Below are 16953 nucleotides of genomic sequence, written 5' to 3' on the forward strand. Positions count from 1 at the left end.
CACCTTCCTGCCACGACCTGCGCCTCCGTGGGAATCAGGTGAGCGTTACAGAACGCGAAGCCCACCGCAAAACTCCTACCCAGGCGCAATGGAAACCTCAGACACTGATCACTTAGCCCAGTTGCTCGGAGAATTAAGAGCAGAAGTACATGCAGCTCGTCAGGAAACAAGCTCTCTAAGAAGAGAACTGATACTTTCCAAGGAGTGAACAGAGGACCTCGCTAGGCAATTGCTACAAACGCAGGCCGGACAGACACCTCTGCCCGCTCCAGGAGGAAGCTATCCTTCTGCACCATCGGTAAATCCAGTGCAAATCAATGTACCTGGTAATGTGCCCTTGGCTCCGCCCGAACGTTTTTCTGGTGACCCAAAGAAATATGCAGTGTTCATCAACCAGTGCCGCTTACATTTCTTATGTCGACCAGCTGCATTCCCAACAGATCAGACCAAAGTGGCTTTCGTGCTTTCTTATCTCAGTGGCAGCGCCGCAGATTGGTCGATTCCTTTAGTCACCCAGGATGATCCAGTTCTGCATGATTTCCAGGCCTTCCAGTCCAGTATGGAGAAACTGTTTGCAAGACATGCACAAGGGCAGGCCTTGGACCATGAACTTCTTTCATTACGACAGGGTAATCAAGACCTCTTGACCTATATAGCCTCATTCAACAGACTCATAGTGGAAACTCAATGGCCCGAGGACAAGAGAATCTTCACCTCAGACAATATCTGGACCAATACCTAGCTAACGGGTTTATCCGTCCTTCTAAGTCTCCAGCTTCCTCGGCTTTGTTCTTCGATCCGAAAAAGGAAGGAGACCTTAGGACTTGTATAGATTACCGCGCCCTGAATCAAATCACCGTTAAAAACAGATACCCGTTACCTTTGATCCCTGAACTCCTGGACCAAGTCAAAGAAGCATGTATATATACAAAATTGGATCTCAGAGGAGCCTACCACTTGGTACGAATAAAAGAAGGCGATGAATGGAAGACGGCCTTCCGCACCAAGTATGGGCTATTTGAATATCAAGTGATGCCCTTTGGACTTTGTAACGCTCCTGCCGCTTTCCAGTATTTTATGAACGATGTCCTTAGAGAACTCATAGATGTGTGTGTTGTTGACTACATTGATGACATCCTTGTCTATTCATCATCTGAAGAGGAACATCAGAGACACGTTAAAAAGGTTCTCGAGAGACTGCGTCAACATAACCTTTTTGCCAAGCTTGAAAAATGCGTTTTCAAAGTAACTGAAGTTGAGTTCCTGGGATTCATATTGTCACCTAATGGGGTTCATATGGATTCGAAGAAGGTCGATGCAATCGTCAAGTGGCCATCACCAACCTCGGTAAAAGGAGTTCAAAGCATGTAGGGATTCGCTAACTTTTACCGCAGATTCATTCCTGAATTTTCCCGGATAGTCCAGCCCATCACCGCTCTGTTAAAAAAGAACAAACGTTTTTAATGGTCTACTGAAGCAGAACACGCTTTTCAGGACTTAAAAGCTAAATTCATTTCTGCACCTGTTCTGAAACATCCTCGCCCAGAACTCCCCTACATCGTGGAAACGGATGCTTCTAGTCTTGCTATGGGGGCAGTTTTATCACAAAGAGATCCGGTCACACACCAATTACATCCTGTAGCCTTTTGGTCCCGCAAATTCTCGGCTCCCGAGATCAACTATTCCATTACAGACAAGGAACTTTTAGCTATCAGATCGGCCTTTAAAGCCTGGCGACATTATCTTTTGGGAGCCAGACACACAGTCACCGTAATGACTGATCACCGCAATCTACAATATCTGAAGACGGCCAAAGCTCAGTCTTCCAGACAGCTTCGCTGGGCTCTGTTTCTGGCTGAGTTTGACTTTATAATTACTTATCGACCCGGCAGTAAAAACGGAAAAGCAGATGCCCTCTCTCGGATGGGAGTAGATGAATATTTGACCAATCCAGAACCAATACCCATAATCCCAGAACAAAGGATTTTGGGGTTAGTCAGCACTCAATCCTTTGAAGACATCAAGACTGCAGTCAAGTCACTCCTAACTCCGGCCGATTTGCAGGACTGGCAATTAAAGGGAAAAGAATTCTCAGTGGATCAAGACCTACCATATTTCCAAGGATGATTGTACTTGCCCTGTGAGAAAATACAAAGACAAGTAATCTCCGGTTATCACGACTCTCTGATGGAGGGTCACCCTGGCATTACCAAAACCATGGAAAAGATCAAGAGACATTTCTGTTGGCCATCATGGAAGAAGGATATTAGAGACTTTGTAATCTCCTGCGGTGTGTGTGCCCAGAATAAAAGTCAGAAGGAGAAACCAGCCGGCCTTTTACACCCTCTGGATATTCCTCCCTGTCCATGGCATACCCTGTCCATGGATTTCATCACGGACTTACCTCCATGCTAAGGGTATAATACCATTTTAGTAGTCGTGGATCTATTCTCCAAGATGGCTCATTTCATTCCCCTGAAGGGCCTACCTTCGGCTTCGGTATTGGCCCGAGAATTCTTAGAAAACATCATTCGGTTACACGGTTTTCCCTCGGTTTTAATCTCCGATAGGGGAAGTCAATTCATCTCCCACTTTTGGCGAAGTTGCTGTCGTCTAGCCCAAATTGATGTAAGACTTTCAACCAGTCACCATCCCCAAACTGACGGACAAACCGAGAGGACAAATCAGACTCTAGAACAATATCTGCGTTGCATGCTCCAACAAACTGAAAACCCTTGGAAGGATATTCTGTGGATCGCTGAATACGCTTACAACAATTCGACTCATTCTGGAACCGGGAAGACTCCCTTCTTCCTATTATACGGACATCATCCTAGAACCTCTAATTTGGATCCTCCCCAAGAATTCGAAACACCAGCTGTGGATCATTTACACTCTGAGATTACCTGTGCTTTTAAGGAAGCCACTGCCCATCTGCAAAGAGCTAAAGCTCAAGTCAAAAAGGGAGCAGATCGACACTGTAAAGAGGCCCCTCACTACGCAGTAGGAGACCAGGTCTGGTTATCCACTAAGCACCTGCCTCTAAAAGGATCCCGCACCTTCAACCCGAGATACCTTGGACCCTACACCATCTCTACCATAGTTAATCCGGTGGCGGTCAAATTGGAATTACCTACGCATATGAAAATACATCCAGTATTCCATGTCTCCTTATTAAAACCAGTACAACCAGAAACTCGATTGACTGAACTCCCAGAACCCGTTTTGGTAGACGGAGAACTCGAATTCGAAGTAAAGAACATCCTAGACTCCAAAATCTCCAAATCTAAATTATACTATCTGGTTGATTGGAAAGGATACGGTCCCCAGGAAAGGTCTTGGGAACCCTCAGAATATGTCCACGCACCTCGTCTGGTCAAGAGATTCCATCTGAATCACCCCGACAAGCCAAAACCCCACGGAGAAGACACGCTTAGGAGGGGCCTTGAGGGGGGGTACTGTCATGATCACTGCTTCCAAGGAGCCAGGACCAGCCCAACGTCCTTGGAAGCAGGCCCCTAACCCTAATCCTAGGCACCAGCAGGTCCCCACAGGGACCTTTTGGACCTTGTCCTGGCGCCGGTGGCACCAGGCTCATCAGAATCATCGGTCCCGGCACTGGAAGCGCCGGGCTCATAATATGTGTGCAGATGTTTGGGTGGACTTACCTGCAGCAGACCATGCTGCTTACTTACCAGCCACTTAGAAGTCCTCTGTAAACAGGAACTACTTTCTTACCTGGGTGGGGCAGCTCCATTCCCTGGATTCAGCATTGGGAAAGCTTCTGGAACTGGAACTCTTTTCTTACCTAGGCGGGGCCGTGGAAGAAGACGCCTCATCACTCCAAGGCTATTTAAACCACACCCGATTGATGAAACGTGCTTCGCGTTATTCTGCATCTGCAGCAGAACGCTCACCGAGTCTGTTCCAGCCTTTCTTCCTCAATCTGCAAGAATCATACTCACCATTCCTGTATCCAGTCGACAGCAGCATCTGCAGAGACAAGAAACAGCAGGTTAGCAAGGCAGTCTTAACTCGCAGTGCTTACTCACCTGATCCATCGGCTGCGGTCATTTCGGCACGCTGTACTTTCGCCTGTGAAGACAAAAGCATTGTCATTACTTACCGGCACTACGTGAACTATGGAATTCTTCACGCTGCATCGCCACCTGCGGAGATAAAAGCATCGTATTTACTTACGGGCCTTCCGCGGACTCCGGCGCTGCAAACAAGCTTCTGAAAGACAAAAGAAGAGACATTAGACAGGTATTTACTTACGCCCATCGCGCTCTTCACAATAGAACGCCTGCAAATACTCCGGTGCCTCTTCAGCACGAACTACGCTGCAAGGGAAAAAAACAGCTAGAGCGCTTGCATTTACTCACGCATTTCCAGGCGCTTTATTTCATCTTCCTCAAGAGTCCTGCAAGCAAAAGGGGAGAAAAGCATCATACAAAGTCCTGTTCAATGTTAACGTGCCTTGCACCTAAAGACTCTAAAGACTATAAAGACTAAAAAGGTGTCTGGAAACTCACCGCTCGTGCGATTAACGACGGTAAAGGTCCTCTGAGTCCAAGAGGCCTATGTTTCACCAGTGAAGGAACTGGCAACAGCGCCCTGCATCAGACGCAGATGGAGAGTCCAGCATTCACCTATCTAAGGTGAGCACGTTGACCTGGGGGCTCTACGGAGAAGCTTGGGAGAGAGAGGAAGAGAGACATTAAACAACCCAGACCATTAACCCCTATATTCTTTCACCTGCAGAAACCTCACCCTACGAGTTCGTCACACAGTGCGAAGAGGTTCGACCCCAGAAGCCCATCGAGTCCTGCACATCACCTTTCGAGTCACAGACACCTTCCTGCCACGACCTGCGCCTCCGTGGGAATCAGGTGAGCGTTACAATTGAACCTTTCACTTCCGCTCCAAAAGTTCAAGATGGTTATCCCAGCCTCCATAGCAGAGACATTGTGTGCGGGAGACTGGATGTGCTCCCTGGATCTAAAGGATGCCTATCTACACGTCCCGATCTGGGAACCCTATTGGTCCTTCCTGAGATTCGGGATCATGGGTTTTCACTTTTAAAACAGGGTTCTACCCTTTGGACTCAATTCGCCCCCAGGGTTTTTACAAGGCTAATGAACGCAGAGGCTGCTCTACTCAGGGCACAAGGCCATCACATGTACCCATATCTAGATGACTGGCTAGTCAGGGCGAGTTCTCCGGAGGCAGCCCAGCATACAGCCTCCACCCTCATGGAAACACTATACGACCTGGGATTTTCTATCTATCTCAGAAAGTCACAGTTGGTGCCCATGCAGAGCCTGACCTTCCTGGGCTTTATCTGGCACACAAGCTCCGAGAGCATCTTCCCCTCAGAGGACAAGATCAGGCCATCAAGAAGGCCACTTGGCATTTTCTAAGCAGAGCAGTGACCTCGGCGTGGTGGTACCAACACCTGCTGGGAGTCATAGCCGCATGTCTTCTTGCCGTTCCACATACAAGGCTCAGAATGAGGCGGCTGTAGCTACATTTCTCAGCCTCCTGGAACCAGGAGAAAGGTTTACAGGTGGAGCAGGTCAGCATACCACAACATCTCCACCAGGATCTAGTCTGGTGGGGGGCAGACAACAACCTGCGAATAGGGAGGCTCTTCCGGCAACCAACACCTCAGGTCACCATTACCACAGACTCATCCCTAGAGGGATGGGGAGCTACCCTTGACAGCTAGTTTCCATGGAGATTGGTCCCGTCAGCTGGCGCACATCAACTTGCTCGAGATGATGTCTTATCTGGCTTGCTCGCAAAGCCTTTCTACCTATTTTCACCAGCAAAGCGATTCTCATTCAAACAGACAGCTCCACCTGCATGTATTACATCAGCAAGCAGGGTGGCACCCATTCCCCACCCCCTCTGCAGACATTTGGGAATGGGCTCTGTTGAAAAACATGCACCTGTCGGCAGTCCACCGGGGGAGTCCGACGTAGAGATGGAAAAGCTCAGCAGGCTGGGTGTGGACAACTATGAATGGCAGTTGAATGAGCAGGTCCTTCAGGGGATCTTCTACAGGTTGGGTCAGCCACAGGTGGACCTCTTCGCCACCAGTACCAACAGGAGGTGCCCCCAGTTCTCCTCCTGGCTGGGGCAAGGCAGGGGCTCGCTGGGTGACGCTATACAGATTGCATGGAACAACATGAACGCATACGCCCCCCCCCCCCCACTCCCCCAGTGCACAGGGTCATCTGCAGGACCATCGAGTCGCGGGACCTTCGAATCAGCCTGATAGCTCCATGGTGGCCAGCAGGACCCTGGTTATTGCAACTGCTCAGCCTGTCAGACCAGGCCCCTGTACACCTCCCGCTGGTCCCAGCACACCTACTTTCTGAGCAGGGGGGCAGAGTCATCCACCCCTCTCACAGAAATTAGCCCTTGCAGCATGGTTCCTGAACATGCCCCTCTGATGCATCTGCACCTGTCACCGGCTAACCTGGCCATTATGCAGGCGGCTAGGAGCGACGCTACCAGGAGTCAGTACAAAAGCAAGTGGACCAGGTTCTGTCACTGGGCAGAATCGAAGGAAATTGATCCTTTGACTTGCACGTTGGTTGACGTGGTATCCTTCTCTGCACATCTCGCACACTCAGGGGTGCAAGTAGACACATGCTGCACTTATCTGGTGGCCATTGGAGCTTACAAGAACTCGGAGGAGGTATTTTCATCCTCAAATACAGTGATTAAGAGGCACTTAGCAGGCCTGACTACACTATATCCACCTATCAAGAAACCACACCCGATGTCGGACCTCAATGTGGTCCTCGGGGCCCTGGCGCATAAACCATTCAAGCCTATGACGTCCGTGGACATCGGGCTAGTCACCATTAAGCCGGCCCTCCTAGTGGCTATTACCTCAGCAGCTGAATCAGTAAGATCCAGGCTCTCGTGGCTTCAGAGCCATATACTAAATTTCATAAGGACAAGGTGGTGCTCAGAACACACCCTGCATTCTTACCTAAGGTTGTCTCCTCTTTTCACCTAAACGAGGAGGTAGTGTTACCAATTTTCTTTATGGACCCTAAGGATGATGCTCAGAGGGTACTGCACTGTCTAGAAGTCAGACGTGTGCTAAGATTCTACCAAGAGCTCCCTCGGCCTCCTGCAAGCACTACTGTTTGCATGTCAGTGCCTGGTCGGACATGGCATTTGGTCAGGCAGTGTTAAGGAACTTGTTTTCTTAAGAGGGGCAACTCTCCACCCTGGGCTACATTCAGTTGTAATTGCCCATACAGTATGGAGGAAAGGGGATGGGACGTAGGAGTAGTTATAAGTTACTCACCGTAGTGACTAGCGTACTCTTAGTCCATAGTCCCCTTTCCTCCATACGTCCCACCATCCTCCCCCTAAAAAAACGAGTGTCATAAGGCAATGTTAATATTGTCGATGCGTCCAAGGGGACTGAGGAGTGGCGCCGGTGGGCAGAGTCAGGGGAGCACATGCTCCCAGGGCCGCACCCCTGTGCGCATCTAAATTTAAAGGGGAAGATGATTCTTCTGGTAAGAAAGGTTCTGTCTCCCTTCTCTGGCGAGGGACGCTCATACAGTATGGAAGAAAGGGGACTATGGATTAGGAGTACATTAGCCACTATGGCGAGTAATTTATAATTTCTCCAGCATGGGTCTGGCATGGATTCACATGCGAGCCTTGGTCATACTGCCACTTTACGTGCTTACCAAATCTGAAGATGGCTGCCAGAGGAGGTGCTTAGGGAGAGGACTGTCATTGGATGGGGGCAGTGTGATGCAGAGGACAGTGATTGGTTTAGAGGAGAAATACAGTTTTTAAGTGAAAGTGAAACCTTTTTTTTTTTTACTGAGGTTTCCCAGTCTGACGATGGGGAATATTCATGAGCATGTGAGTCCATGCCAGACCCATGCTGGAGAACAATAGTTACAGGCAAGTAACTTAAATCTTCTTCCCCTCCTGCACTTGCCTTCCTCCCCCTCACTCACCTTTTCATGTTCAGCAGTTGCACGTTCCAAATCGTCTTACGACCTAGTCAGAACGCTTTTTTTTTTCTTCCCTCCTATCCCCTTCCTGCACTTCCCCTCCTCCCCCTCCTCCCCCTCTCCCCTGCTTTAGCACTTCCGTGGTTCGAATGTTTCAAGGCCTTTTAAGAACGTTTTATTTTGTTTAATACCCTCTTCTTCATCCATTCCTCCACCTGTCTTTATGCACCTTGAAACACAAGTGTGTATAGTGCGCATTACAAATAACCCATAAATAAATGAAATTGCCCCAAAGATGTGTTGCTGATTCAACACTACATGAGCCTTCTTCTCCAGGTTAAAATGTTAAGAAATTTAGCAACTTCTTTTAATTGTGTACTTCAGAATCACTTGAAAATCAGCAAGAGCTTGAACCAACCTTTGCATATATGTAACATAAATCATATCAAGTTGAAAGATATACGCATTTGTATATAAGAAGGAATAGGTGACTATGTTGGAGATCTTTTATGCTTATAGATGAGGCAGGCATTTTTCAGTAGAAGAATACCTCTAGGGCCTAGAGGACATAATATTACATTATTAGAGACACGAGAGGGAGGACGAGACTTACGTTCAGCACTACAAAAGACAGTAAATGCATAGTGCAACTGCCAAGCAGAAATGATGGAGCAAATTATAACAGAACAATAAGAAATTTGACATTGAACAGGCACAGATTGTTAACACTGGCTTTATGCACACTGGCAGTCTTTAGTGGTCTGCAACCTGCTGCTTTCCCGGTGTTTTGGACTACGACTTACATGATCCGTCATCATTAATTATATTGCATAGGGTCATGGGTGTCATAGTCCGAAGCACCAGGAGAGCCTAAGGTTGCAGACCTTGTATTTTCTGTGTGTGATGAATTGCTAATAATATGAAATGGTTCAATGGGCATGGAAGTAGTTCTCTGCTGCCAAATGATTTGATATAAAGTTATGTTACAATTTCATACTTGAAATAAGTTTCAATGTCAGTCCAATACCTCTGAACCTAGAATAGTTTGGACTTCTTGCTTTTGAACTCCTTAACTCGTGGCTAATTCAACTTGCCTGTTAATTGCTCTGTTATTTCTTCAGGCTAAGGAACTCATTGAGGCATTTTTTCAAAAACAAGGAGAGAGATTAGAAGAAAGCAAGTCAATGCTGCCTGAAATCTACTATATTGAAGGAACTCTTCATATGGTGTGGGTTAATCGATGTTTTCCTGGATATGGAATGGATGCTAAAATGCACCCAGGATGCCCAAATTGCTGTGGTATGTGACACATTTTAAAAATTAAGTTAATTTAATTTAGTTTAATTAGATTTTCAGTTGCCATGTGGATGCTTATGCTTGAGCCACAGTGCCTACTTCAGTGCAACTTGCCATGTTTCCTAATATCAGACACCCTTTTGTTTTTTTAATCATGTGTTATCATCTTCACGCAAAAACATAGAGGTCTCATCAGAAACAATGGAAAGGCCCATTTAGACATGTTGACTGCAAAAATCAGCATGCATTGAAAAAGGTGGAGCATGGCCTACTACAGACGTTACGTAGCGGGATGTATCATGATGTATTGTAGCCACATGAAATCACACAAGGGGGCAATATTGCCTGATAAATCCTCAAGTCTGAAGAAATTATTTTAGGACCCATTTAGAAGTGCTCAGAGATTTAGCAGCTTCTAAATCAAGTTGGCAGACATTCCACCCTGCTCAAAGTGAGAACATTACCTGAATAGCAAGGTATGGCAGAGGGGTTACATGCTAGTAAGGCAGTGTTGGATTTGTGAATAGAGTGGCAGGAAGTGGTGTAGAGACAGATATTCTAAACGATGTGGCTTGAGACCATGGACAGATTTGAATTCAAGATTAAGGAGCCTCCAGGGTGACCTGTAGTACATTGTGAGCCAATCTGTGTCATGTCTAAAGTTGAAGGAGGGGTGAAGCTATAAAGGTTTAAATAAGCAAAGGTAGTGACGTTTTTATGTTGCTCAAGGGCTCAATAGAGTAGTGGGGTAAGCGAGGACCTGCACATGAATTAGTCTTGCCAAGGTTAGGGTGAGCCTGGGGCCGATCTTGTAGATGCTGAGCAGTAATTACAAGGGAAGCATTTTGTTTTGGAAATCCACTGTGAGATTGTGAGCACACGAGGAAGGGAGAAAGGGGTCAGGTGGGAAAACACAGTACTTTAACTGGTTTTGGGTCCGGTGCAGGAGAGGCATTAGATGATCTATTTATGTGCATGCCTGAGCATTAGATAAAACCTCACTACCCAGTACAGGATTTGATCCCACAGAGGCAGTCATGATGTGTACAAGAGAATTAGGAGAATCTGTTATGGAGGGAAGGGCAAATCATATTTGTTCATTGTGGTCAAAAGTATGGAATGACCATTGCAGAAAGGAGATAATTGGCCTCTTTACGAGTCTGCCGGTCCGGAACGCGGTGATTCCGTGACGACGGTGATACAGTTTCCGCGTCCGCAAAATTGCGGAAAGAGAGGCAGATTACAGCCTGTCGGTCGTGCGCACCACACGGATGCGGAAACAGCGTCACCGTTGCCACGTAACCACCCACGGAAATGGACATACCACCCCCAAAAGCAGTGTAAAAACCGTGTCGGCCGCCGTCCTCATGGATACAGAAGCTTGACCGCGAAAATGGGAAAGAGAGGCGGCCATTATATAAACCACAATCCACTGCCATCCAGAGTCAGCATAGGCTAAATCACCACACTGAGAAGCTAAAAAGGACCACCACCATGGCAGCCAGGATCCCTGCACAGAGACAGCGGAAACAATGCTTCAGCGAGGCAGAGCTCACTGTACCAGTGGACCACATTGTGCAGCATGTCGAAATGTTTCTCAGCGCTGACCAACACCATGCAACCCAGCAGCGTAGAAAGGAGCTGTGGGCAGAAGCTGCATGCAAGTGCGCAGCTGTGGGCGTCACAACACGGAGCGTGAAGGACTGCCATAAGAGGTGGGATGACCTCAGACTGAGGGTGCAAAACCTTAATTGCTGCACACCTGCATCGCAGCAGTGGCACAGTTGGAAGGCCTGCTTCACCACTAAGACTGCAGACATGAGAGGAGATGCTGGTAAGTGCACACATTACAATGCCATGAGTACTTGTTGAGCCCAGGAGTGCCCCAAAGGACCCATTGACAACCCCCCACCCACAGTCAGTGCATTAGTGCCCCAAAGGACCCATTGACAACCCCCCAGTCAGTGCAGGAGTGCCCCAATGGACCCATTGACAACCCCCCCAGTCAGTGCAGGAATGCCCCAAAGGACCCATTTACAATCCTCCCCCCCACCCCCAGTCAGTGCAGGAGTGCCCCAAAGGACCCATTGACAACCCCCGCCCCAGTCAGTGCAGGAGTGCCCCAAAGGACCCATTGACAACCCCCACACCCCTCAGTCAGTGCAGGAGTGCCCCAAAGGACCCATTCATGACACAGACGATAAGCAACACCCCCACAATACATGGCCTTCAGCAGTCATATGCGTGTAAATGCAAATGGTCACTGATCAACCTGTCTGATGCATGTGATGGACCCATCAGGTACCAGCACACAACTAATAGCATGCCCTCTGTGTCCCCACAGCCATTTCAAGTGACAGTGAAAACGCCCAACAGGCGAGGAAATGTGCACCTGCACGTGGGCAACCCAGCACCCCTGCCCAGGAGGACGACGCAAGCTGCTCAGCAACTCAGCCACCAGCTGCATCTGGTACGGATGTACCAGCCAACACCACCATCTCCATGCTGCCTGCTGCCACACAGGTGCCACACCCACCCATCATGCCCACAGAACCCACCCCTGAAAACATCTGCACTGCAGAGGAGGCTGCAGGCAGTGACAACAGTGCCCCAGCACCGCAGGCTGATGTAAGGCCACGGGGGGAGGTGCCCCACCTGGATGACCTGTCATCCCTCCAAGACCTCCAGTTCAGCCCACCATCACTGCATAGTCCCATGAGGTTGCCAACCCCCTTCATGGCTGAGCTGAATGCCCGTATGCAGCGGATGGAGGATCAGCAGGCCACCCTTACCCAGCTAGATGAAAGGCAGCTGGAGGAGTCCAGGCTGCAGAGGGAGAGTTATTGTGCATCTGTGTGTCGCCTCTCCAGGTCCATTGGATGCTTTGCCATCACCATTGTGACCCTGGCACGCCATGTCCCGGAGGGCAACAACAATACGTCTAGCATAGCAGAGTGCATGTTGCGTGGCCAGCAGGCGTATCTGGGACGTTTGCCAACAATGCCAGCAACTGGGCCGTCCACAAGCACCACCCCATCCAGCTCCACCTCTGCCAGCCCACAGAGGCGCTCAAGTCGCCTAACAGGGCCCTCAGGCAAGGATGCCCATGCGCAGAAGCGCACACGCAAATTATGCCATGTGTGTTTGGCAGTGCAGGGCACATACATGGACAAGAAGGGTGTAAGGGGGTGTGTATGTTTGGGTGGTGGGGGAGGTCCATTAGGGGGTTAGTAATTTGGGGCCTGGTTGGGGGTGGGTACGTTTGGGTGGTGGGAGAGGTCCATTAGGGGGTTAGTGATTTGGGGGTGGGTACATTTGGGTGGTGGGTGGGCACGGGTGTACAGCTTCCCTACCCAATGCACCTTCTTCCCTGTTATGTTAAAAATATATTATCATTGAGAAAATCATTTATGAGTGGACATCCATCATTTAATTTGCAGTCAATCAATTTATTAACTGGCATCGTCATATCCATGCAGTGCTGTCAATGTGCAGTCTCTCAAACGTAAGCGCGAATTAGTGTATCCCATGCTCATTGGCCATCTTGTGCACCTCCGGGAGGAGGTGAAGCCATCCCATCCCCACCCCCATCCCCATCTCCATCCCCATCTGCATCTTCATCACCACCATCATCATCCTCTGTGTCTGGGGGCAGCGGAATGTTCCTGCGTTAGCACATATTGTGCAGCATGGCACAAACAAGCGTAATTTTACCCATCTTCACTGGGCTGCAGAGCAGTGATCGCCAGATCTGCTCAAGTAGAGGAACCGGGCCTTGAGTAGTCCAAATGTCCTCTCAATCATGCCACGTGTGCGGACGTGTGCCCTGTTGTACGTCTCCTCATGCCTGTTCCTTGGCCTCCGTACAGGCGTCATCAGCCATGGCGTGAGTGCATATCCAGCATCACCTACATGGGATGTAAATGTGGGGGACATGTCAGTGTTTGTTGTATCATGTCTTCATCAGATACAGTGCAATCTTGTGTCATTGATCAGTCATCCATATGTGCCAAGCAGTGGTTGGACCAGTGGGTGATTACCATTCCTGGGTCATTGTCATCGACGTTGGCATTTGGACATTGACCAATGAATTGATGTGCATATGTAGTTGCCCTTGCGGGCAATAGTGGTTGGTAAGTATGGCATTGTGCTGTGATGTACACACATGGCGGAGTCAATCAATTGACTGTGATGATGTTGTCGATTCAGGATGTCTCATGTGCAGGCATCATGTGCATTGTGGGGGCAGTGGTGCATAGTGTGGGTGGATGTATTTAGTGGCTCCAGTTGTATGGGCTTGTGGTAGTATCGGTTTGTGTCTCTTTTGGCAGGGTGTGTATGGGCGCACTGTGGCAACCTGTCATGTGTAGCTTTGTGATGTGTGGGTTGTGCTGACTGTTCATTACAAGGGTGCGGGGGTGATGCATGTGCAGTCCTAGCAGCCCACTCACATAGGTCATTGCCCTGGACACACACCCCCATTCCACAGGGCCTGTGCATTGGCAGTTGTACTCACCCAATAGCCATGTGCTTTGTCCAGCGTAGCGTTCCATGTACCGTGGCAATGTTGAATTCCGCAGAACCATTGAGTCATGTGTTGAGCCCGGAAACCGTGCGCAGCAATGTGTTATCACTTGTCCGGCATCACATACCATCTGTACATTCAGTGAGTGGTACAGTTTCCTATTGCGTTACACCATCTCGATAGCATGTGGTACTGTCAGCTCTATGTGGGTGCAGTCTACTGCAATATGCAGTTTGGCATGCCTGCAATGGCATGGAAGGCCAACTTGGTGGCAATGACCTGGGCAAGGTTACGGGGTAGGGCGATGTGTTCCGACACATGGCGCAACAGGGCATCCAGTACCTGTACCAATATTTTTGAGAAACAGGGTTGTGAGAGCCCGTGCAGCTCACCAACTGTGTGCTGATAAGTTCCGGTGCCAAGAAAATGCAGTACCGACACCACCTTCAGGAGGGGGGGATGGCGGTGATGATGCCAATGTGGCTGCTGATGTCGTCCTCTATCATGGTGGTGATGTACATGATTGTTGGACGGTCCAGCCGGTATAATGTGTGGATCTGTCCTGGGTTCAGGTTCCAGGGTGAGACTCTGATGCGTGGTATTGCAGGCTGCCTGCGGGGTCGTGCCGGCTGAACAATTGGGTTTGGCATGGGTACTGGGTTTGCTAAGTGCCGCCTGTGCCTCCTCCGCCTCCTCCTCATCCTCCTCATCCTCCTCTGCACCATTACTGCCATCATGTGCAGTGCTGCCTGTTGGTTCAATAGCCCCAGTCCCAATGCTGCTAGAGCTGCTGCCTACATAGTTGTGTTTGGAGTTGGCCTGGGTGTGGGCCTTTTGTAGGCTCCCCGTGGCCTGCTCGGACCAGCTGGGCTCATTTGGTGCACCTGTGGCCTGATTCAGCTCACTAGGTACTGTTTAACGTCATGTTCGCGGTGGTGGCGATACCCCCACCGTGTTCACGGTTTTTGCGCTATTTTTGTGGCATTGTTTCCATGTCCTTGATACTCATAATGCTCGTGGTTTTACGTATTGCCGGTAAGGGGGGGGTTTCCGTGCAGGCGAAGTTTATGGGTGCCTTGACTCCCCGGTAGCGGTTTATAGGTCATAATTTGGCGATCGCAGAAACGGTGCCAGTATGGTTATACCGGCAATGTTAAGTCCGGACCGGCTGACTAGTAATGAGGCCAAATGTCTTATAGAAAGGATGTGAGGAGCTAGAAGAAGAACGGACCACGGATAGACACTTGGGTGATACATTACAGTATGGGCATACCTATACATGAAGTAAGTCACTGTTAGAGCTTTGAATGGGCCTTAGTGCAGGTGTACTAGTTAATGATGTAGTTATGCATAGAAGTGCATAATGATAGTCTTGAAGGGTGCCTCATTATGGGCATACCATCACATGCAGTAAATGTGGATCGAGGTGCATTGTGAGATCTCAGAGTATGTCTCCATACTGTACGTGTATACACGTGCATATTGTAAGTGTGGATAGATGTGCATTGGGAATATTCTGGGTTTGTCTCTGTACTGTAAATACATACCAATAAACGATGGGAGTTGTATGGAGATGACTACATCCAACTCTCTCTTCCTAAACACCTTCCTTGTCGAGCCCTTCACTCATCCACCTCCAACTCTCTGAGGGTCAGATGTTTCTTCAGGAAGAGAGTGGGTGGTAGATCTCCCTCCTCTGCAGGTGCCTATCAATTGATTGGCCTCCCTGGCCCTCTCAAACTTGAGCCGGACCACCTGAAGTCCAGAAAGCAGCTCAAGACCTTCCTTTTTTGCTTCTGCTTTCTCTCTCTCCCCCCTGCTGACCGACCCGTCTGCTGCGCTGACTGATTGCCTGGCTGCCCTCCAGGTCTCACTGATACCAGGTGCCCCCACGACCAGTAGCCCCTGCTCTGCCTCCGGACCTACCGCGCACATAGGGCCTGTATTAGGAACCCTACAATCCCTTGTCTCCTTTCATTTACCCAGAGCCCCGTGCCCTGGCTGCACTTACTCAGAGCAATGCTACCCTTATTGCACTTCGCCTCTCCCCCCTGCACTTTTGCATATCCCACTTGGACGATCTGAATGACACAAGGCCTAGTAAGATCATTTGTTTTGTCCTCCCTCTGTCTTCCCTCCCTTTTCTTGTCACGCCTAGAAACACTTGTGTACAAGCGCATTATAAATGACTTATATCATTGTGAGAGATCTGAGGGTGCCTGAGTATCGGAATACTATTACATGCTGTAAGTGTGGCTAGTGATGCACTGTGGAAGATTTGAGGGTGCCCAAGTACTTTGTTTGCTCTGTCCTTCGGCCCATGGCTGATATATCATAAGGCACATAGCATATGCACATTTAGGTCACTTTTATGGTGACTGGCACAGAGGGGGTGGGGGGTTTGGGGGTGTGTGTGTGTGTGTGTGTGTGTGTGTGTGTGTGTGTGTGTGTGTGTACACGTGTGTGTGTACACGTGTGTGTACACGTGTGTGTACACGTGTGTGTACACAGGGTAGAGTAGGCAGAAGGAGCCATTATATGCAGCATTCTACAACCCTAGTCCCAGTTCAAAGAGTAGCCCAAGCATTTACAAATTTTCTGATCCTATCCACACAAATGCCGTTTTTCTCACCTTTCAGAGAGCTGTAGGTTTCTTCTTGTTTACATTTCTCAGATGGTTTAGTATGAGACAGAGTAAGGTGCTGTAAACCAGAAGTAGGTCTTGGACTTTTGGCCCGCTTCACTGGAACTCACTACCTCTTTCTATCCGTTGCTCCACTCTGAAAGCCTTTCTTCTCCATTCCCCCCACTTCTCCTTCCCTACCTCTCTCCCACAAACCCCCTGGCCCCCCACTTCCCTTCCCCTCCCTCCTTCCCGCTCCTCCTGCTGACCTCAAATCTGACATTGAAACCACTAGGGGCCCTAGGAGGTCCCCACCCCCCGTTTCCTCCTTCCCCCCTCCTCCTCTCCCGCTGACCCCAAAAAAGACATTGAAACCTTCCTTGCCTACCTCCTCTCCCCCCCTCTCTTCCCCTCCTTTTAAGTGAATTGTTCTGCATACTGTATCACTGGTTTGTTTCATGTTTGTAAATATGCTTCTCTCATTATTGTACCTTGTTGTTATACTG

The 16953-nt window shown here is 49.1% G+C and overlaps 1 protein-coding gene across 1 annotated transcript in view; it reads left to right on the forward strand.

The window, feature by feature from the left end:
* Window positions 1-16953, forward strand: part of ZPBP (zona pellucida binding protein) — a 1976511-nt gene that overhangs the window by 1688633 nt on the left and 270925 nt on the right. Inside the window, exon 7 of the mRNA XM_069613425.1 lies at window positions 9125-9302. Coding sequence (XP_069469526.1) covers window positions 9125-9302 — 178 coding nt within the window. The remainder of the gene's footprint in view (window positions 1-9124; window positions 9303-16953) is intronic.

This window comes from Ambystoma mexicanum, chromosome 5p (genome assembly GCF_040938575.1).
Source record: "Ambystoma mexicanum isolate Mex_15411 chromosome 5p, UKY_AmexF1_1, whole genome shotgun sequence".
Classification (NCBI taxonomy): domain Eukaryota; kingdom Metazoa; phylum Chordata; class Amphibia; order Caudata; family Ambystomatidae; genus Ambystoma; species Ambystoma mexicanum.